At 44.4% G+C, this 23,582-nt stretch overlaps 1 protein-coding gene across 5 annotated transcripts in view; it reads right to left on the bottom strand.

Moving 5' to 3' along the window:
- ANO1 (anoctamin 1) overlaps window positions 1-13,721 on the bottom strand; it is a 77,784-nt gene extending 64,063 nt beyond the window's left edge. For 4 of the 5 annotated variants that reach the window (XM_082762188.1, XM_082762189.1, XM_082762190.1 and 1 more), the window contains exon 1: window positions 13,229-13,355. In XM_082762188.1, the coding sequence (XP_082618314.1) occupies window positions 13,229-13,286 (58 nt within the window). In that variant the 5' untranslated portion in view covers window positions 13,287-13,355. Of the gene's footprint in view, window positions 1-13,228; window positions 13,356-13,647 lie in introns of those variants that run through there. The other variant, XM_082762192.1, reaches the window with a different exon arrangement.
- Between the last annotated feature and the right edge of the window lie 9,861 nt (window positions 13,722-23,582).

Genomic DNA, 23,582 nt, shown 5'->3' with positions numbered 1-23,582 from the left:
AAAGCCCTCGACTAAAACCAGACTCCACATAATTATTTTTCCTTAAAAATAGAGTCAATAAAACTAGCAGATGCAAACAAAAATGGAACCAATCTATCAAATAATTGTAAACTGGTCTTCCTTCACTGCACATTCTTCACATTAAAAAATTACTACTGGTCAATATTAAAACCAGACAAATTACATGGTGCTTTGGTGAAAGAGGGGATAAAACAACCCATGTGGACAAGTTACAGGAATGGATAAACAAGATCTTGCCTCAGTCCAGACAGCAAATAGCTTTTGGGAGCTTTGTGTCTGCTCCTCATCCCTCACGGAATGTTGCAAGTAGGGTCTCTGTATAACATATCAAATCAAAACCGAAAATTCAGACCTGGCCAACTTTGAGGGTTGTTTGAAAACTGGACTTCAACCACAGCTTTGATGTGGTTGGGGAATGGGTACATTCCCATGAAGTTTTAATTCTCGTTAAAGCTGCAAAAGGGTGGCACAAGGATGCTTCAGGAGGAAGGATCTGCTGTGAGGGCAATATGGAAGGGGTTTTCTATGTGATGCCCATACATTGTATAAACAAAAACATTCAAAGAGATTAAAAAAATACATGCAGTTGAAGAGCTGTATTTTTTTTTTTTTTTGTTAGAAGAGACTTTACATGAAAATTGAAAAAAAGTAAATAAAGCGAGCTACAACTATTGGACAGATGGGACCAAACCAAATCGCATAGCTTTTGACATAACAAACAAGAGTAGCATGCAACATCACCATGATCTTATCTCCATTTCCTCTCGAGAAGGCCCACCGCCAGACCCTGCAGCCCTGTGCCATCAGAGGACCACAGAAGGACACCCTTCACTACTGATGGAGGATAATTCCCACATCCATGCACAGCTCCCAAGTCCCCAGCAGACAAATGCCGGGGACAATACAGCTCTAGCAGGTCTGCCTACCGCCCACTTCATGCTCCCCATTACATGTAGGTTTTTGTATGCAAACAGAAATAAAACGTAAGGATAGATGGAAGGAGAGTTGAGACTGGAAGAAACCACGTGAAGTGTGAGCAAGGCTGAGCAACCGCAAGATGAGCATGAGAAACCTGTCTACACCACATCAGCTTCTGTTTAAGTTAATGCAACTCAAGTGCTGCAAAGGTAACCAGGCAAAAGCCACATGCTTCTTACCCACTGCTGTAACAGACACCCTGCCTAGGACACCCTGCCTTTCTCAACAGCTCCTCAGAGTACCCAAGCACCAAAACATTGCTTAATGGGACCATGCCGTTCAGCTTCACATCTGGTATGGAGTCAACCAGAAGAGAAAAGTGTCTTCAGATTATGAAGAAAAACCTCCAGCATCCTCCAAGGTAGCACAGAACTCAGTTCATGGCTGGAAAAAAAACTCTGTGCTCGTGGAGAGTTTTAGCTTTTAATATGGTTTAGATTAAAATCCTATCTGCCTCCACGACTTTGATGAAATTTTTGTTTTCTGCATCAAGGCCGAAACCGTCAAATTAAAACAAAGAACTTGACACGTACAGTCTCCAATATGCAAACAACCGGTTGTTTCCATAGAAAATTAGAGAACAGAGAAACTGAAGTAACTCTAAAAAAATGAATCCCTAATTTTGTAATAAAGGCCACATGGTCTGCTCCACTGAGTGCAGAACTTGAGAAGCATTACCGCTTAGTTTTAACCAAATCTCACTATTGATTTTGCCCGTGGCTATGTAGTTTTTCTCCATCTCAGGACACGTTCCTGGGTCTCAGTGAATGGGAACTGCAGGGCTCCCCTCCTTACTTGATGGAATGGATGGGGAATTAATTATTGAACACTTAATCAGATCGAACAGTGAAGGAACTTGCTCCAAAGCAGGAGATCATGAGAAACACCAAATGAAAACAATGCCATTGCCTGAACTTTTGTGGTTGAACTTGAATCTCTTATCTGTACTCACTGAAACAATTTTGGTCTGGGTTGCATGCACACTTTTGTGCTCAAAAAAAGAAATCTAATAGAAAACCTAAAGCAGAAACCTAATGGAAATGTCACATTAAAGTTAGATATTACAAAAAACACCTTTTGTGAGATTTTATCACCATTACATCAGACTCCAGATTCTATCCTAATCTGGTAACAAACCAGTAATCTCAACCACATCTTACAAATACCACAAATCCAAACTTGACCTGGCCTCCAGAGGCCAACATTATGAGCAAAAAGTCATGGAAGAATAACACTGGCATAGAAAGTTCACACAAGGAAGAGTGCTTGCAAGGGCTTTGGATGTGAACTGAAAACCCATTTAGTTAAGAATATTTTATTGTGGAAAAGGATGTGGAAACACAAAATAAATTAAAATGATAAAGAGACCTGAATAGAAAATCTGTGGTTATAAATGGAACAGTTGCTGTAAGCAGATAGTTCTGTACATCCACATCTGTTCCAGTTCAAAGCAGTTCATGTGAACCAGGGGAAGAAACTATTTTTTCTTTTAGTTCCACTGCAACAAACCTATCTGCATTCAGGCCAGGGCAGAGAGTAGGGAGAGAGAGAAACCACCATCAGTGCACTGGCTGAACCCAAGTTTCAACAAGACAGAGCAGTCCCTGACATCTCTTCTTGCCTTTCCCCACTTTCCCCATATTAAAACACTTCTGGAGGAGAGCAGCAGCATTTGCAAATACTTACAGCAATTAAAGTTGTTTGTTTTTGCTAAAACCGAGGCATCTGTAGCTTAACAAAAGCTCTGTTTTTGTTTCTCTACTCATAGATAGTTTCTGTTTCACAACTGTCCCTTCTGGGGCCACTTTGATGATAACGTGGGAAAAGCAGGCTGAACAGCCAAACAGGGAAATAAATATATAAAAATAACGAGACTGCTCCAGAACTCATTCAGGTTCCAGAGGAGTTCAAATTTCCTGCCTGTGGACATCTGAAACACTTTCCTTCCCCAGTTCAGTCTCCATTTCTGTGACCTCTTTTCTCCCCCTTTGGAATCTTAAAAATAAAAAGAATAAAAAGGAAAGCAGCTGGGAAAAGGATGTGGTGCAAAGCAGTAAGAAGAGCAACGGTATCAAACCTGTTAAAAGCTGAAGTTAGCTCCCCACGTTAGTCCAACAGCAATACCAAACTCAAGAGAAGGGCCCCTCCTCTGCAATTATCTAGCTATGAGAAATCATTATTTTCCTCCTTCAATTACTAAACGACAGCCTCTGCACACCCTTCACACAGTGCCTGAGACTTAAATGACTTTTCTTTAAAAAATAAAAAAATAAATTGGTTGTTCACACAAAGGTTGAAATAGTCCCTGAATTTATTTTCCACCTGCAAAATGTGAAAGCTTCCCGCAAGTGAGTCTGTACAAAACTCTTGCTGCTGACAGAGTGCGTGCTCAAGCCAGTCAATACAGAGTAATTGCTGGACTGGAATCAATTGCAAGCTCCCAAGAACTGCTTCGACTGGATTTTACTTTAAAGATTTACTGCCATAACAAGTGAGATACTGCACTCCACAACTACCCCTCCTCCTTTCCAAAATGAAGATGAACAGCAAAGCCCCTAAGGCCTAGAGCAGAGCTCATGAGAAGCTCCCAGAGAGGCAAGGGGCCCTGTGCTTCACTGTGCTCAACCTTTGAAGATCTCCCATGTCTTTCTTCAGCTAAGTAATTATTAAAATCCCTTAGAGAGATGACTGAATGAAGAGGCAGGACTGTATGATAAAATATTGCTACTGGTTGGTGGAGAAAACACCATGCAGAGTGGTAAGCACAATGCAGATTTCCCTCAAAAATCCAGGGGCACGGATGCCATCAGGACACACAGGAGGGTCTTTCAGTTGCCTGCTTTCCACCAAAACCAGGGCTATTTGTATGCTTAAGTGCTTCACTGGATGAGGGCCAGAGGGCACAGCAAATTGCAGGATATAGTCCCTATGAACTATTCTGAGAAAACATACTGAAGAGAAAGAGAAAAGGAAAAGCCTTCATTAATTTCTATTATAAAGACAACAAAGATTTTGTTTTGGAAATGAGTCTTGCTGTTTTAACTGGAAGTTTGTTAACAAGATGCTACAAGGAGAAAGTTTAGAAAATAAATTAATTCATCTGCCATTTAGAAACTATTAGCTTTAAAAGGCTCAGATTTGATTTCTATGCCCCTGGTATGATACCAGGATGTTTAAAATCTAAACTAAAATCTGTTTCTGCTTCCATTGGTAATCAGTACGTGGGTTTTGTTATTATCCAACTACTCAGTTATATTGCCAGATAAACTTAAATTGCTCATATTTAATTAATAATACTGTAACTGCGGCACACAAAAGACAGGCTATTACGGCCATGTAAGAATGCCACCAATGTGCATGATTTCTCTGGCCACTAATGACCTTAGACTCTTAGTCATTCATTCTCGAAGAAAAGCTCTAGACTCTATGTTTAAAAATTAAATTATTTTATCTAGGCTGACATTCAGCAGCCCCCTACAGAACAAACAGCTGAGTGACCAAGCACGGCCCAACAGACTAAAATCCAGTTCTTAGCACAGGAGCACCCAGGACAATCTGATCCCATTTGATCCACGCAGACCCACACTGCTCCATTTCTCCCACTCCCACCCACACAACTCATGTGGCTGTGTCCTGGGCAAGCATTACTTCTCTTAGATGAGTCCATTTCAAGTGAACTAAAATAACTATTCTTGTTTTTTGCTACCTGCCAAACCCCTAAATTCAACATACTCTTTCCTGGCATATAACAAAAGTTCTGCCACAGCAAATGAAAGTGATGAGAAAGAAGGCAATGGGCTCTCCCAAAGGCTCACTGAAGGTTACGAAGTCCTTTAAGATCAGTGGGTAAAGAAATACTCTGCACTTTTAAAGGACGTACAAAAGTGCTAGGACAGGGTGTCTGTGTGCAGCCTTTGCCTCTCAGCCTGGCTTCCCTACCATGTGAGCTAAAGGAGGACATGCTGAACATCCTCCCTCACAATTGTTCAGAAACAGGATCTGTTCCTATTCTGAGAGCCCAAATGTACTCTTGTGTCTTGGGGCACGCGGAATGAAATATTTCTACAAAGTGACTGAATTTGAAACACCAGCCTGCGGTAGTTGTCCTTGTAGTTGAGGTATGTCCTCATAATGTACCTGAAGCTGTTCTCTCTGGCCTTTTAGCCAGTCTCAGCTATCTGCCAAAGGGGTTATTGACAGCAATTGTAAAGAGAAATACACACTTCAAACACTTCAAAATAACACTTCAAATCCATGCCCCCACCAGTGTTAATGCTAAACCCTGGCAGACTGTTCACTTGTGGACTCAAGGAGCTGGCAAACACAACCCTGCTCTGATCCCCATATCCCTAGAAACTTGTGACCTTGCAGCAGTGTACTCTGGACTCAGTACTGACAGAATCACAGAATGGTTTGGGCTGGACGGGACCCAAAAGGTGATCCAGCTCCAACCCCCCTGCCATGGCCAGGGACACCTTCCAATAGACCAGGCTGCTCAGAACCCTCGTCTTCTTATGAAACACTTTGGTTTAACTTAGAGGAACTGCAAACATGGATCCAGGGGGAAGCTTGCTGTTTTCTGAAGCTTTGTGTCCTTTTAATTAACAGTTAAGATAGATGCACAGAAAGCTTTTGCAATATCCCACATAACAGTCCCCAGAGAAGCTTTCATGTTCAGCAAGCAGTCCCACAGCGACTCCAAGGGCAGCAGTGGGTGAAGCTAGATAAGCATGGTTACTGAGAAGAGAAGGGAAGGAAGCAAAACTACCCAGAAGAAGTGATACAGACATACAAAACACACAAAAATGTGTGTATTGGCAAGATCAGAAAAGATACATGGGAGGGAGGGGAAGGGGAGAGCAGGGGAGTGAAGGAGGATAAATGTTCTTTTCTACTACATAGAAGGTCAAATGTTGCATCCCAATATGCTGCATGGACTTTGAGTAGAGCTAAACTAAATGTATTTAATCATTTGAAATGAAAATGAACGATTACTAGATTCACATTCTCTGTACAACCTGTAATTCTGATAAAAGAGCACAGAAGTGGAATATTTTGACATTCACCCTGCATTATTCTGCCTGCTAGCAAGTGCACTTCTTGCACAGGACACCATGTCAGTCCTACGAGCCATACCTACACACTGCATTACGTGTATACACACAACTTCAAGACAGCACAGATTGAAGTTGTCCTGTACACCTCACAAGGTGTCTTTAACATTTAACAAATATTTAACATACAGATGTGCTGCTTTGCAACAAAAAGAGGCACAACCAAAGTACGTTCTGGGAAGGAAGATGATGCTCAGCATGTTTTATATACAGTAGTGTTCATGTATATATGTAGTGAGATACTGCAATTTCTCACAAGTAAACAGAATTACTGTGTTATGTTACTATAGCACAGAGCAGCCTTCAGTTTTAGTAGGCAATCACCACAGAAAGGTGATCATTTCCCGAAAACCCCAATAACATTAATTGATTTTCAGATCTGTTTGATGAAAATGTATGATTTGTTTGGGACACGGTATCAGCAGCATGATGAATTGAATACATGCCCTGGGAGTCTAAATGTAAAGTATGTTGCTCAAGCTGATTAAGTGACAAGTAACCATTGGTTTGGATGCTGGCCTGATCAACAGCAGGGGCAGTGCTGGGGGAATAAACTGGAGTCTCACTCGGGTTTTATTGCTTCAGGCAGTGTCTCACCTCCCTGCTGCAGGCTTCCCGCGAGAGCCCCGCGGCATCAGCCTGGAGCCAGCCCACTCCATCCCCAGGCTGCAGCTGCAACTCCTGCACCTGGCTGGGAACCTGGGAAACCCAGCCCCATGTCCTCATTTGTGTCGCAGGCTCATCTCTGTTTATACTCCTGTGAGCTGAAGAACGATGATGACTAGTGGCTATATAGATAAATAAAGTATATTAAGTCACAGGAAGTAAAAAGGGAAAACCATTAATTTATTTTTAGAAACCTGTTCTTGCCATTCATCAAAAAAAAAAAGAACATTCAAAAGTATGCAGCAAGATACAAGCATCTGGATGAGGTTCGCTGACCACATACCAGTGTTCAGACTACACACAGAAAGACATTTTCCTTCTTTAGACCAGGCTCAGTGCCAGTGCCAGAGAACACAGGATACAGACAATCATGTAGTAGTTTCCACTAGCGAGCCTGGGGAATGGGCGCCTCCACCGCACACAGTACGGCTGCTCAGACATGGTCTGGTTCATCTTGTCCTTCAAGTGGCTCCACAGCTGCTAATTCCCATTGGATACATCGTGGTACCCTCTGGTACATCCCATACTACTATACCCATGCCATCCATCAACAGCATTAAACACAAGGGAATAGGTCTTGAGCCTTGAGCCAGTTTCTCCATAGAAGTAGACCATGCCAATGCTAAACAAAAACAAATATATGATTTAATGTGGAGCTGGATGCTTGACTCCAAAAAACCTAGCAGCAAATGCAGTACGCCCACACAACCCTTCTTTATCCTCCTATTGCTGGGTTGCCAAAATAGCATGCATACATCAGTAGAAAACCTTTTCAAGACAATAGTGCAGCAAAACAGCAAGATGAATTTAATGGTATTTGCATAAAAGCTTCCATCTTTTGCAGTCTGCAGTAGATTTCTTCTGGGCAATCATACCAGAAGCATAAAGTCATACCATATTTTGAATCCCTGCCTGCCAAAATCCGGGAAGAATCGCAAAGCACACTCATTGACATATCTTGCGGTACATCGCCAGCCAAGATGCTATACTACAAATGAGCAGACATAAATAACAGCACAGGTTTTTTTCTTTGATTGTTAACACTGCACTGGACCCCTTTCTGCCACTTTTTTTACACCAAAGAGTAAAAAGCTAAAATTTTGAGTGATGCTTCCTTCACCCCAGAACTTCCACCTTGGCTCCTGTTACTCTTCTTTAGAGCAACCACCGAACTCCCACAGCATCATGTTTCAAAAGAAGAGTTCTCAAGTGAGCTCAGAAGACTCAGTGTTCATGACTTTCACCTCCAGGATGTTGCTGAAGTCAGTAACTGCTCACTTTCCCTATTTACTTTTTCAAAATGCATCCTGAATGTGCACTGGAAACGTAATTCAATTGCCAGCCTTTTTTTTTTTTTTTTTTTTTTTAATAACTGAGTGTTGTAAAACGTGTTTTTCTCTCCCTGGACACTTTTCCATGGTGAACCTTCCTTATCAATACACGGATGCCTACTGCATATTCCAAGTTTGTTCTGCAAGCAGGACATCACCTGACGTCAATGAAGATGTACAAGAGGCAACAAATATTTGCAATGTGTTTAGAAAACAAAGTTCTTTCTCCTCTGTACACTCATCAAGTTTCCCCCTAAGCAGGATACAAATAGCAGGTGAGGTGAGACAGCAGGACCAGGAACCAGAAGCATAGAACTTGTAACCACTGATGCCAAGATATAAGTTAAATAGTTTATAAAATGTAAAAAGAGCAGTTAATGCCTGTAAAGTACTTAACCTTTTCATAACAGATTTCATATTTTTAAACTCCCTCAGAACACTTACAATCATGAATAAAAAGTCATAGGTGCATGCCAGTTCACCAAAAAAGAGGTTGTGTCTTCTGGACTGCAGTCGGAGAGGACAAATTCAGTGATTAAGTATATTATTAATATTCCTCTCATAGGAGAAAGAACGCACAAACAGGCTCTAGCACAGACGCAGAGCTGCCAAGAACAAATCAGGTATGCAGATAAGACAAGCAGGCAAAGATACTGCAAGGAGATGGCATGGGATCTAGCGGTACTGCTATCTTTTCATCGGGTCAAGTCTGGAAATAGTTTTTGTAGTGTCTGGAAGAACAGACTGCCAGGAGAAGGCTCCGAGAGAGGAACTGGGGGAGCTGGAAGAAGAGGGAAAACAGCGGCACATGGGGCAGCAGGGGGGGCAGCGCAGCTTTGAGGACAAGCCACCACAGGCAGCAAAGCAAGTTGGCGTGGCAGAGCAGGACATGGGGTGAGCAAGGAGCAGGGATGCCGTCAGAGATACAGCTCAGCTGTCCTCAGATAGCGGCTGGAGGAAGGCGAGGGGGCACGGGGACGGGCTTGCCTCCCACCGGGATGCGGCACTGCTCTCAGAAATAGAGGGGCGAGAGATAGGAAACCAAAGGCTAAGCCAAATAAATACAAATCTGCTTCCCTTGGCAGCACGCAGGCTGGGGGCTGTGACTAATGCAGCTCAGCGCGGGCAGATTTGCTTCCTGCGCTTGCAGGGCAGGTCAGCGGTCTCTAACAGGCCTGCGTGGGCCATAAATTACCTCATGGTGACAACCAAGGCACCGCTGCCTTTTTGCTCTTCAAAGTACTGTAAAAAAGCTGCACACCACCACTGACATCACCCCGCTCTGTGACTTCGATCCAGCAGCTGGCACGGGGTGACTTTGCACCGCTGAGCCTAGTGGTGTGAGGGGTCCCACCATGGCACGCAGGCTGCCCGGTCCCCAAAGCTGCTCACTTGTGCTGCCACTCCTGGGGGTCAACTCTACCTGCGAGGGAGCTGTGAGCCCTGCTGTAATGTGAAGCCTCGCAGCAAATGTGGGTGAGGTTGGGAAGGCAAATAATCCCTTACCAGCACCCTCCAGAGGAATTGCTCTGTGACCTCTGAAAGCAAGCAGAACTATTTCACACCTAACTGGGCTCATGTACTAAAACACTATGGCGTATGCAGAGGTACTTTATCAGAATCCCTGACAGTGATCCCAAAAAATAAGAAAAGAAGTGGTGGCTTCTGTTCACGGAGCTCACCAGGCTGATGGTTCACCTGTACAGTGACCGAACTACGTGAAGTGAAGTGCTCCAGACTCCCAGTGCCATGCCGAAAGATGGGGCTGGGTGCTTTGAGCAGCCTCTTCTCCGAAGCCTCTCAGTGCCTGCCCAGATCTTCTCACCCCGCTGCAGCACACAGAGCTTAAGCACGCAGGGCTCAGCCCTTTGACAGAATGGTGAACGGATGGACAGGAGACTCAGTACCAGGAGCAGAGTGCTGAGCCCCCTGCAAAGGCTCTCTGGAACCCTCCCCACAAAGCTGTGTGGCATGGGACAGCCGGGTATTTAGGGCTGCCTCCTGGACCAGGCAGGGGCCAGAGGGTGGCTTGCTGGGGACCCAACTGTGAAAGATGCCAAGTGTACCCCAGTGGGTGCTGCACATCCCCACTAACACTAAAACAGGGGGCAGAGATGAACAAGTTCAGCACCCCTCAGCTTTTCACACAGGAAAGTCCTGAAATCTGTCCTGTCCACCAGTCCCCTCTGCTCTTCCCTCTCCCCAAAGTGATGCTAATTTAAAGCAAACCGGATTTTCCAACCACAGCACATCCCTAAGCATTTCCTTTTCTCAAAATCACCAAAAGCCAAAGGGTACAATTAAAGTCAAAAGGGACATTTTTCCCTCCTCAATGCCAATAAACACTGTTACTTCCCAGGGTCACTCTCCTGCCTTCTGTTTTGGCACCCTACTTTGGCACCACGTTGCACATCCCAACCACACAAGCGTGACCTCCCCAGCGCCTGCACTCATCCACAGAAATTAATAAGTTATTACTACAAATTAAAATATTAAGTTAATGATGTGCGTGACTGCGAGTTACAGAGCTGGAAAAGAAGTCCTAATTAAATCAATACAGTTATTAGTCCCTTGTCATCTCTGATTAATTATTAGCTTAATATGCTTAATCATTTTCACTGGTAATGGAAATAGCTGCAGTGCTACCACGGGAAGCTGGGCGATGCATAGGAGAAGCTATGGAGCTGTGCTGGAAGTCCCTGCTCAGAGGTGATGTCTCATGAAGAAAAAAAAGAGGAAAATGCTTCACTTTTTGGGACAATAGCATGACTACATAAAAAATCCCATTGTTTTTCAAAGGGGTCAAGTGTTCGCTCGGGGAATTTTTAACTGCTGAAATGCAGGGAGTGAAGATGTGCCTGCTGATGCCACGCTGCGTCGTGAGCACCAGTCCCAGCGCCTCCGCACCCTCCCTGAAGTGACAGGCTATGTCCGTGGCCCTTCCAGCAGCCAGCATGCCAGTACCTTTCCCCAGCTCACCCCAATTTTGACCCTTTCCCCTTCATCGTCACACATACTCCCTGACCCAGGATGTGAGGAAGGAACTAGCATCAAATAAGCTGGGAGACATCAACAGTGATGTCTGGGTCTATAGGGCAGGGATGTATCCAAGCACACCTGTCCTTTCATGCCACCAATAGAGCCAAAAATAATGTACCAAGGTTACTGTGGCCAATTATTGCTAGCAAAATGCAAAACAGTGTTTTGGCTGTAGCTAACTCCAAGTATTTATCTGGAGTAAGGGGGCTACAGATTCCCCTTCACCTTCCTCCCTTCTGTCACCCTCTCACTGAATCCAGCTTTTCCCCAGCTCCTCATTCCATCAGGTTTCCTCAGCTGTCTGCAGCAGGGCTTTCTGAGTATAAAGACCATGTAAAAACATCAAGGATGGGTGTCCACATGCCTCTCCAGCAATACATGCAAAATTTGCCCAAGAACTAGCTGGGGCTAATTGATTATGCTGCAATGCATGGATCCATTATGTAATTAGACAAGAGTTTCATCTTATAAATGGCTTTTACAAACAAGCTTTTTTGGATAAGTTATCACCAGAAAAACAAATACACGCTTCCGAGAACAAAACTGCTCCTTGAACTTACTAACGAAGCTGGTACACAGTGTTTGTGCTGCTAATAGGTGATTCAGTAAATTAAATAGAGAATATCACTGCAAACCATTCTGTAAAGTTTCTCGCAGATAAAACGTCACTCCAACAACTTCCCAGGACTCCTGTCCTATCGCCGTGATTGCCTCATGATAAATTGCCACCTGCCCCATGAGTAATGGTAGAGCTTTCTAGTGCCATTTCTATCTTTCAGCCCTCTTGCTGATACCTCCTTTAATGTACTGCGATAACACCTCAGCACCTTGGGCTTTCCCGGCTCTCAATTTCAGAATCTACCCTATGGTCGGCTTTGAAGAGTTCAAACTCCTTAATTTAACTAATAAGTTAACATGGGACAGGCAGTGGCAGTCAGAAACCCCGTCCCCGGTACAGAGATACAAAACCCAGCTGTTTCATGTCAGACATTAAAGAAATAGTTCTCTTTTCATTCTGAGCACTCTGGAAACCCTACGGTTTGATGAGTGTACAGCATTTCTTTTAGAAGTGGGCTGAAGTCCAGTTAAATATTTGGCCATTTAATGAGTAGACTCTAGGATAACGGTTTTCATGGGAATCCAAAAAAGAGGGAGTAAAGAAAAGGGCTCCCCATGCTATTCTTAGCTGCAAATAGTTAGATTTGGAATTTTGATTGTAAAGCATGGAATTTATAAATGGTGCCATGCTAAATTTACTTCATTTGTATACAATTCAGCTGGATAATCAAGTGTGTTACAGCATGTTCCTGGTTAGCATCTCAGTTCTAGTTTTATAGTCTCTAAACTAGTAGAAAAATGTGTTCAGTAAATAGCGCTTGTAAAAATCTGTGTTCCAATGCACGTGAAGATTTTATATACACAGTCCGTGTGCGTGAAGATTTTATATAAATGCATATGTGGGTGCACATGCATGCACGCAGACACCGAGCTGTGATTTATTTCTAGAGGGAAGCCAAGGAAATTCCCACCCCCTACCATTTAAACGATCTGCTCTTTGGCTCTAAACATTCTGTAACTTCTCAGCCAAGGAATGTATTTTCCCTTTCCAATATATATAATTTATTTTGCTGCACACATTAGTTAATGATAGAGATACACGATTTAGCCAGTTCTGTAAAAACATTACTGACAACCTGAGACAGACCCGTTTCAGTTGGTTAAGACCTTTCTTTGCCGGTCTTCCGCGGCACAGTGTGAATTAAGAGCAATCATCAAATCGAGGATTTATCTCATCTACTTCGCATCCCAGCAGTTTTTCATAATTAGACTGGCATCCCGGGGCCAGATGAGCTGTTAATTGCTACATGAATGTAGGTAAAGGGGACTTTATGCTGTTATACGCTTTCAGGGGTCGGGGCGGGGAGACAGCTGTCTTACTTCCCTGCTACTTGGCTGAGGTTACTCCGGGATTTGTAACCCCCGCTCCCCTCCGAAAGGCTGGCGAGAGATGGACAACGGGGCGCCCCGTTCCCCACGGCCCCCCGGGTTCCCTACACCCCGTTCCCGCCGCGGACTTACGTGGTCCCCAGGGCGCGGCGGCCGGCAGCCTGCGCAGGTGGATCTCATCCTTATCCATCGCCCGCCGAGCCCCGCAGCCCAGCTGCCGCTTGGTACCAAACTCAACTTCCCAGGCTCCCTCCTCTTCTTCTTCCTCCTCCTCCCTCTATTTTTTTTCCCCCCCTTTCCTCCCCCCTCCCTCTCTTTTTTGCGGGCAGGGCTCGCTCCCCCGCCGAGCGGCACCGCAGGGCGCAGCGCCCCCCGGCCGCCTTTAAATACGGGCGGCGGGAGCGCGGCGCGGCCCTCCGCGGGGTGGGAGCGGCGGGGAGGGAGCCGGCCGGCCCTCCAGCCCTCCGGCCGGCCTCCAGCCCTCCGGCACCCCGCCTCACACCGCCGCTGTGCTTCCTCCCCGCTCCGCCCGCGCAGGGCTCCGCGCCTACCTGCGGAGCGGCCGCCGCTGCCGCCCTGACCTTGGGCACCGGGCGCCGGAGCGACGGCGGCAGCTGCTGGCGGTGCTGCCGGTGCCGGTCGTGCTTCTGCTCCTGCTGCTCTTGCTCCTGCTGCTGCTGCTGCGGCCGGGCGGGGGCAGCGCGGCCGCCAAAGGTCAGCGCGCCCCGGGCGCGGCGCTGGGGAGTCCCCGGGGCTGAGCCCCGCGCCCCTGCGCTGCCTGAAGCGGAGCTGGGTACACCCACCCCGGCCCGTTTCTTACCGTGGTAAAAGCTCGTGCGCTTTGCTGTTAGGAAAAAAAAAGTGTGGGGGGGAAAGTATGGCTCGGTGTCCTGCCAAAGAGATGCCGTCATTTGGGGCTGCCGCGCTGACAGGTCTCCCCCCGCCCAAGGCACAGCTGGGTCTCTCCCCAGCTCGCTCCCGCGCCCCTTCCCACTGCCCCACGTGTGGTGGCATTCACCTCCGTCTGTCCGTGCTCATACAGCCGCACGGGACGCGTTTCCCGGTGGGACAGCACCTGCTGGCAGCATCCAGCTGCCTCCCCTCCCCAGACCCAGCGTGCAAGGGGTGTTGGGAATATCACGGTACACACCAGCAAACTTGGGACCTCACAAAATACCATCTTCCTACTCTTCATTTATTTATTTACTTATTTTTAAGTGCAGGATGTAGAATAGCTGCCACTCACTTTTTACACCTCTGGCTGGATAGCCATGGGATTTGCACAAGACCAGGAAAAATCCCAGATCCCAGACTTCTTCATCTCCCAGGGCACAAACCCCTTGGCATCTATCAGCGCTGTGCTCCCGCTCCCTGGGGCAGCCCCAGAAGGGACACGGCTGAGCCACATCTTGCTGGTGGTTCTCTGACCCAGGCTACAAGAGAGCTGTGCTGGCCTGTGGAGCCGAGCAATCTCTTCTTGCCTTCCTGAGAAAGGAGCCCCTGGGGGGCTACGCAAGGCACAACCGGGACCGGACACAGCTCCTGCTCAGGCTGCGGTCCTCGATCCACTCTCTACTCTCCTTTGTTACCCAAAACGTAGCAAGTTGCAGCTCCAGTATCTCCATGGGACTGCATTTTTCAAGTTGTGAAATAATCTTTCCTGGGAATGTTGGAGATTTGACATGACAGGTAGAAAACATGCTGAGATAAACACATAAACAAGGGAATTTACACATATAGATTTCTTCTTCATGGGCTATAATCCCCAGAGGCTCTGAAGCCAAGCCAGGATGCTTTTAGTCTAGATTTCACATCTTTTTACTCCTTCTTAACTTTTGTGCTTTTTTGAGAAAGTATGGATTTAGACTATTTTTAAAATGCGCTTTACTCATTTTATTATTAGCAGAAGAGCAGATGAGTGAATCGTGTTGTATGAAGCCTCGCTTACTGGCTTGCTTAACTGGAGATCAAAGGCATTTGAGAGAGTGCTCTTTTTCCTTTGCTTACAATTAATTTATTTTGGACGGAGATTTGCAGCAGAACCAAATGTGGGCACAAGCCCAACATATATATTTGTCTTATGAACGTGAAACACAAAGAAAGCTGGAAACAATGCTGGATTCCACCATCCTATCTCCCAATGATCCCAGGCTCTGTCAGCAGCCACTGGCTACAGCTGGGCTAGGAACCCAGCCTGGACACACACACCGCAGGGCCAGCACAGCAGGCTTTGGTCACGGAGCCCGCATCCTCATCAGAAAGTGGCCTTTTCTTCCCACCACTCTCCACGGCAAGCCCAGCCAAAGGCAGGCCAGCTGATCAATGACCTCATTTAGTAACAGGGTTTAGGGAGCATTTCAGAAATTAAATTTTTAATTCAGCCACATGCATGGAGGAAAAAAAAAAAAAAAAAAAAAAAAAGCAGTAGACCTAACACTACTGCCTCACTGCAGGTGTTTATGTGTTAATGATCATTTACTGTCTAAAAAGCGTCCTGAAAATCAAAACACAGTGATTGCCTGCCCTTAGTTTAGAAGGTCCTGGGCTGGTCTGGCACAGATTTGCATGGAAATGGACAACCTCCATGTGTTGCAGAGGCTACACCACAGCCAGCCGTAATACCAGGCAGGAGAATTTTCCTTCCAACCCCAATGGAGAAGCTCAAGCAGGTCCTTTGAATGCTTTGGAGAAGCCTATGGCTGGACACACAGTAAGGAGAAAGGGGAAGCCTCCTTGGATGGAGGCTGCCCAATGTTCATTCCTCCAGATGTCCACACACCATGTCATGGACCTGCCACGAATCCCTGGGCTCCTCCCTGTGCAGTGCAGGGATGTCAGCATTGGACTGACATCAGTTGGACCACTCCTTCACTGGAGGTGACAATCGAGCAGTGGGACCACTCAGACCATGTGCGAGAGCAGAGGAAACACGATTTGTCTTCTCAAGAGCCCCATGAGCTAAAATAGGCTGCTGGGCTGATAGGAGACAGAGGCTCCAGCTACAGTTTTCTTCCTTAGTGTGTGATAAACCCATTGTGCCATCTCAACACATACTTGTGAGAAGGATGGCAAAGAGACAGAGGATCTACTTGTCTATGCAATAAAACAAAAATTCTTTCTTAACAATTAGGAAGGAGACAGTGCTACTTGGCACCCACACCTATAGTAAGTGCATTTGCTGGAAATATTTATAGTTTGCTCCTGCAGAATGTACTGTGTACCTTCATAACAATAATAATTCAGTTCTCACCTCCTGTGATCCGGAGACAAGCAAAGGCTCCGGGTGCTTGTTCACTGAAGAAATGCTTGTGCGTAACACCAGCCCTGCCAGCCCAAATGGCAGCCCACCAGCCCCTCTCTGCCTCCAAACTATTTTTGTGTACTCTCTTACACCTTTGTGGGGCGCGCAGTGAAGGCAGGGAAATGCTCCAGCTCTCCTTTCGGCTGGAGCACCCGGAGATAAGAGCCCACATCCCTGGCAGCCGCCTGAAAAGGCGCAAGCACAATCACATGATGGTGGAAAAAGCTCCTGCACCAGCGTACCCTTGCCCCTTCCCTTTTGCACCCTACACAGCATGATCCCTGCCCGTCATCCACACGTACAAGAGAAAAAAACAAGTTAATGGACGTGCTGTGGGTGTGGTAGAGAATGAGGTTCTAGAGAGCCCTAAAATCACAGGCAAGGCGGAAAAGGGGGAATGATGAGTCATACTATAAAAGCTAAGGCATACCCAGAGAAATTAGCAGGTGGCAAGGTTAAGACGATCAGGAGGTAGTATTTTTTCCATCTAACATATTGAGTGCATAGTGTTATTACATAAATTATTCAATAACACTAAATACAGCAAAACTATGGATGCCAAGCATTGTGAGATTTTCATGCAGTACAAGTGTGGCCAGAAGCATAGCTTTTTTTTTTTTTTTTTTTTTTTTTTTCTAAAGGATGTGAAACATTCATGAAAAATAGGTTCAGTGGTGTCTACTGTACAAAGCAGTCTGGATATAATTTTCAGCCGTGTAAGCTCTTAAGCCCCTGGTTGTTGGAAAGGCATTTGTGGGGAAGGATGTTCTGTTTCTTATCTCCTTTCCGTGCTACTTACCATTGACAGACACTGGGTCCTGGGCTGGATGGACCTCGGATCTGACAGAGTATGGCAAGTCTCTTGATTATATAACGCTTTGCCTTTATATAGAGTTCATGCACCTAAAACACAAATAATTTGTTATGATCTCATTTAAGTCAGGCGTAGTTGTGTTGGAATTAAGCAAATACTGCTAAACCATTATTTTATCAATGCCTCAATCTTCCTAGTGCTTCTGTACATGCTTATATTAAACGTTATATTCAATACTCCCGGCTTTTTGTTTTGTTTTAACATTTTGCCAAAGGTGAGTGAGAACAGTATTATGGTTTGTAAGTGGTAATATCTGGTATGCCAAATGTATGGTCAAATCTGAATGCAGTTTAAGGACTGAATTAAACAATGTGTCTGTAGCAGAAGTCATCCACTACGTCATAGCTTTTTGCCTATGCCAACAGCAGAAGCACATTCAGGGTCCCCACACATTCCCTAAGTCAAGAATATACATTTGGGATGACCAATTCCTGCAATTTTAGACAATATAAGCAAAATGAAAAATTAAGTTCTTCTGCACAAGAGCAGAGAAAACTTCTAGACAAAACACCCTGCTTCTGCATGTGAGAACTACTCCCTTTGCCATTTCCCCATGAAACGCTTTCACTAGTTGCTCTTAGCCATTATGGATACATGCAGGGTTTTCCCATTAATGCTGCTGAAGTTTCCAAGTGTCATTTTACAAAAGTTTGAGGAACCTCCCACTGCTTCCCTCTGCAATTTACAGTTGGAGGCAACACCACCCAAGATCCTGGCCAGGACTTTGAAATTAAATTAGAAGATGCTGTAAACCGTGTTCACAGAAACAGCAAGGGAAAAGATTTGATTCAGACCATGTGAGTCACAGTCGGTCTCAAATTCTCCCCTTGCTACTGATGGAAGGAAATTATGACAGCTGTGGCACTATCCCAGCTGCACTGCCCGAAGGGGTGGGGAAGCAAAGCAGAGCCCACTCCATTTTCTTTAACCCTTTGTCTTTGGGTTCAGTCCGTCTCTATCCCAAGAGAGATTCAAATGGACTCAAGCTACTTCTGATCTTAGTTTTCCTGGTTCATTTTTATGAGATCTCCATCATCTGTTTTAAGCTTCCGGGAAATCTAGTGATGTACATATAATGATCCTTGCATCAGTTTCTCATCTCCATCCCTTCCTCTGTAGCACAAGTCCATCGATCCATAGCCATTTGCAATTGACATGAAGATGTACATTCCCTTCTCTTTGATCTCTGTGGCTAACAGTTAACAGCAGCTATTGATTACCTTTTTGAACTGAAGCTTGAAGTAACTGATATAGGAAGATTAAGAAGAATTTTCATGGATCTTTCTTGTTTCCTTTTTGTGGTGTACAGTCCAAAGCAAAAGAATCAGCCTAAAATGTTTTTGTGCAATCTGCAGTTGCGTGCTATGACCTGCCTCAATATCTTTGGTCTTAAGCAATGAAGTTTAAAAAAAAAAAAAAGTAGAAAATTGCTTCCTAGAAGTGAGTCTCATAGCTTAACTGCCATTTGAATCATACAGAGGAAGAAGGGTGACATATTTACCTGTGACTCGACATGTCACTCTACATTTATAGGAGCCAGCATCTCCCTTGACATGCATTTAGTATTTGTGATCCACTCCAACTTCTGTGAGCCTGCCACAGTTGTACCATCTGTAGAGGAAGCAGCAAAGTTTTTTTTTTTTCTTTTGAGATGCAATGAGACACTTAACAATGATTCGAACTAACACTCTTTAAGTAGCTTGGACACTAGAAGACCATAGCTCCTGTGTTATTCAAGACATCTACAGGGCAGAGAAGCAGTAGAAGTAGTACCCTGCATAGGCTGATGGCCCACTACAAGGCACATTTTTGACATTATGTTATAACAATGAGAGCTCAGAGATCTGATAATGCTTCTAGAAGGACCTGCTGCTGCTTCCAGCCCCTCCTCACAGCCACCTGCCCTCCCAGGGCTCCTCTCACAACTCCATGAGGCACTTACTCCCTGGAGGAACAGAGATTGCCCCTATAGTCCCGGTACCTGTGCCCCCCAGCACTCACCTCCCAGGCAGCCAGGAGCCCAGACCAACTTCCCCTTCCTGCAGCCAGCCCAGGTGCCACAGGAGAAGCAGCCAGAAGCCTCCTTGTTCCCTGCTGATATCCTTCCTATGGCTCCCATCTCCCTGCAGAACAGGGCTGCCCCTCTCTACCCAGCTGCTTCCACAGCTGGGAGGATGCTGGGGCCTCCCTTAGTTCTGCCCCAGCTGCTGCCATTGCTGCGTACCTGATCCCATCACAAGAGGGTTTTATGCTGTGGCAACTGGTAATTTAAGACCATTATTTTACAGCAATACTTCACAAAAAGTAGTAGGTTAGGACTTGTGTGAATGAGTTAAGGGCAGTTATAACAGTACCAGGTCATATACAACTAATATTTGGATAACATTATCACAGAATCACAGAATTTCAAGGTTGGAAAAGACCTCAAGATCATCGAGTCCAACCTCTGACCTAACACTAACAGTCCTCCATTAACCCATATCGCTAAGCTCTACATCTAAACATCTTTTAAAGACCTCTAGGGATGGTGACTCCACCACTTCCCTGGGCAGCCTGTTCCAATGCCTAACAACCCTTTCGGTAAAGAAGGTCTTCCTAATATCCAACCTAAAACTTCCCTGGCGCAACTTTAGCCCATTCCCCCTCGTCCTGTCAGCAAGCACGTGGGAGAACAGACCAACCCCCACCTCGCTACAGCCTCCTTTAAGGTACCTGTAGAGAGCAATAAGGTCGCCCCTGAGCATCCTTTTCTCCAGGCTAAACAAGCCCAGCTCCCTAAGCTGCTCCTTGTAGGACTTGTTCTCCAGACCTCTCACCAGCTTCGTCGCCCTTCTCTGGACTCGCTCAAGCACCTCAATGTCACATGGTTGCTTTTTCAGAATCTGATTACTTAGCACAAGTCTCACTGGTCTATGACTAGCAATTATTTCCCAGGTAGCATACAGACCTTAGAAGGTCCTTTCATCAACACTGAACTTACACATAGGACTATCACTGAATTGTACATTTAAATTATGCACTTACATATACTCAGTTACAACTGCTGGTCACAGGTGTTTGCTAGGCTTTTGCTACTGTTGTTGTTTTAATTGGTTACATTATCTATTTTAATATCCTCATTCTATTTCCAAGGAACTTGTGTTTTAAACACATGAATCATGAATTCAGCCAGGCCCTCTGAAGATTCCCTGGAAACAGGAGAACAACATGCTCAGGGTCCATCCCAGGGCTGTGAGTCAAATGCAAATTCAGAGAGATTCACCAGTATTTTCCATAACACAAATATCCAAGGACCTCCATGAAAAAAATCAAAGATGATGAGCTAGTTAGAGAAACGGTTGTGCTCACTTCTTCAGCCTTCAGCTTCTGTGTTTCTGTAGTACAGGTACTGAGAGAAACATATATCGGAAAACTTTAAAAAAGAGTATTTTTCACATGTATTTATCCTGGGCAGGGTTTGCAGATCTTAGCAAGACAGAACATAACACACAGTAGATGAGTGCTTACCTTGTTAATTAGGTATGGCTGTCAATTTTGTTGTTGTGAATTTTGGTTGATCTTTGAGAACTGGCTTATGTTCATGTACATAGTTTTGAACATAAATGAATACAAGAAAGAATATGGACATTTTTATGTTGTGCTTCAAATCCATATAAATAAAATAATGCGGCAGTGATTGTTTCCTGGTCAGACTGAACACAGCATACTTTCCAGCAATACATCTGTAAATATAGATAGCTTGTCTATGTCCGGGCAGATAATTAAGAGTAACAAAGTCACGTCACTTGTTATTGTACACAAAGTGCATCTCTGACAGCCCTCAGCACACACTGGTGTGTTAAGAGCACATGGGCGATGCTGGGTCTGGTGCTTTCCCGCTGCTACTCCTCAAAACACCGTCAGCATAAGTCAGGGTGGGAAGTCCAGCAAAGCAGGAAGGGACAGCAAAACCAAAGTGACACCGGAGCTAGTAAGTATGGGCTAGGCTGGGTGACAAGAGGAGAGGGTTGGATGAGAATGGGTAGAAGTAAGTCTTCGTACACTCATGGCGTCTTATTCACCATGACTAAGCTGAGGTAGAACATCACCGATCAGCTGTTGCTGCTTGTCAGAGTAGGTGTGACGTCCAGGCCACTTCTCTGGCTTTAATGCTACCTTCTCCACCTAATCTTAATAAATCCCTTTAATTGCACCACTCAGGAGTTAATAGAGTTAATATGTCATTTGAGAATTTTTGTAGATCATCTTCAAGACTGTCAAACAGAATGCACCTGCAATTAATGGATCAATACTATTTTTGTCAGGGTTGGAATCCAAGAGGTACCAGAGGCAGTCATTTTCTTTCAGAGGTGAGCTGCCCCCCAGAATTCAAAGCACAGCAGCCTCATGCTGACCACAGGTGAAAATTGAATTTGAGAGGTTTTAGGAAGTTCGTTGCTTATGTAGATCAAAATGGGAAGCAGGTACAAAAATTTCTGGTGATTCATAAACATCTCAAAACCAGCTTTTGAATATTTCCTCTCAAAACACAGGGTTTTCCTTTAACAGCTCACAAGTTTTCTGGATTCTTGTACTCTGCTAGGATGGTTGCCACCCACTTACCCTGTGTCTGGTCACTGCTCTTCTAATAACTTCATGCCACAGTCTGGTAGTTTTCTTCCGGCTCCTGGCTTGCTGACGTGCCTCATCCTATGCTCCTAAATCACAACAGACTAGATGAATGCTATTTTCTGCCATTAACCAGGACCCCAGCAAAACACATATTTGGCAGCATGCCTGCTGATCCGAATCCATCTGTGTTCATTCAGGGGTTGAAAGACATAGTTGTTCTTCTTGTTGCACACCGAAAAACCCATATGCCTTACAATAATGGCATCTGAAAACAAGTCCTCAGATGTCTTTCACCATCATATAATAAAGAGTATCAATTAATTCATTGATTGTATACATGAGAACAATGTACCTGAACAGAATAAAGAGAAAAAATCCCATTTTTTTTTTTTGGTCATTTGTTTAAATACTTTAAAAATACAGTTGTTATAAACTTATCAATATCTTTATTTTATCAGTGGTTTTGAAACATCTGAAAATATCTAAAAATTATTCTGAAAAAAGAAATGCAAGCTAAAAGTCTGTTTTCAATTCCTAAGAATTGAAAGGTTTTTTTGTTTGTTTGTTTGTGTTTTGTTTTTTCTTCTGCACTAGTATCCATACCTTGATCAGTTATAGTTATTTGAGTTCTTCTTCAGGAGGAATCTTGTGTCTTAAAAGATTGACAAATACAATAGATATTTATCATGTTCTTTTAAACACAAGGGGGCACCAACAAGCTAGTAGAGCAAGAAATAAACTGTTCACATACAGTAAATTAAAGGAAACTGTTACAACTCAATAGTGTTTTTTTTTTCTTGTTTTGTTTTTTTTTCAAATGAGATATATTTTGAAATTAAATGGAAGAAATGCAATACTTTGTCATTCCTTCAGCTGAAATGATTTGGAAAGTAAATTCCTGGCATGTGCATATTATGCTGCCTCATTTCTTTTCCTAGCTAGACAGTGGATTATTTCCCACCACAGATGGGTCACTCATAAAATGGAATACTGTTTCCTTTGTCTTATAAAGAGGTAATTCAGCTTCTAAGAAGAAAAAAATATGGAATACACCCCACCCCACCCCCAAAAAAGGCAAAGTTGAGCCAAAGAACCACTAGCATTTTTTTTAACATTGAAATATCTGTGATGTTTGCATTATTCAAATTTCTAGTCCCCTTTTGATTTCTTTGTATTTGCTCAGTAAAAATGACTAAAGAGGAGGTCTTGAAATACAAATTAAGATATGAATAAAGTAGCATAATATCATCAGTTGAAGTACACACATCTGCACATACAAAAAAAAGTGGAATTTACCCCCATGCAGAGGGTGAGCTGGAGACCCAACACGATGCAAATCCTGAGAGCAGAACTGTGATGTGACAAAAGGGCAATTTAAAATCCAAGTGCTCACGTTTCAAACTGCTGAATTTCTGCTGTGCTTTCCAGCCCCACTGAAATATCCCATGTCAGGTCGTAAGGTTACATATGTGAAAGATCAGTTGCTACTCATTTTTCAACTATTGCTCATAAAATATAGCTAAATTCAAAGGAACATGATGTTTTAGTGCACAACTCTTCTGGGACTTCAGTGAATGGTTCTGACAGAGTACCTTTCTTTCTGACTTTTTCATTTTTTTCTTTCTTGACTTCAGACACTGCAGGTTTCCTCCCTAGGTGTTTCCCGTTTTGTTAGGTGGACTCACATTCTTCCTGGATTT

This window comes from Aythya marila (genome assembly GCF_965140915.1).
Source record: "Aythya marila genome assembly, chromosome: 5".
Classification (NCBI taxonomy): Eukaryota; Metazoa; Chordata; class Aves; order Anseriformes; family Anatidae; genus Aythya; species Aythya marila.
Note: the sequence above shows the minus strand (reverse complement) of the source record. Positions and strands in the feature narration are given on the sequence as shown.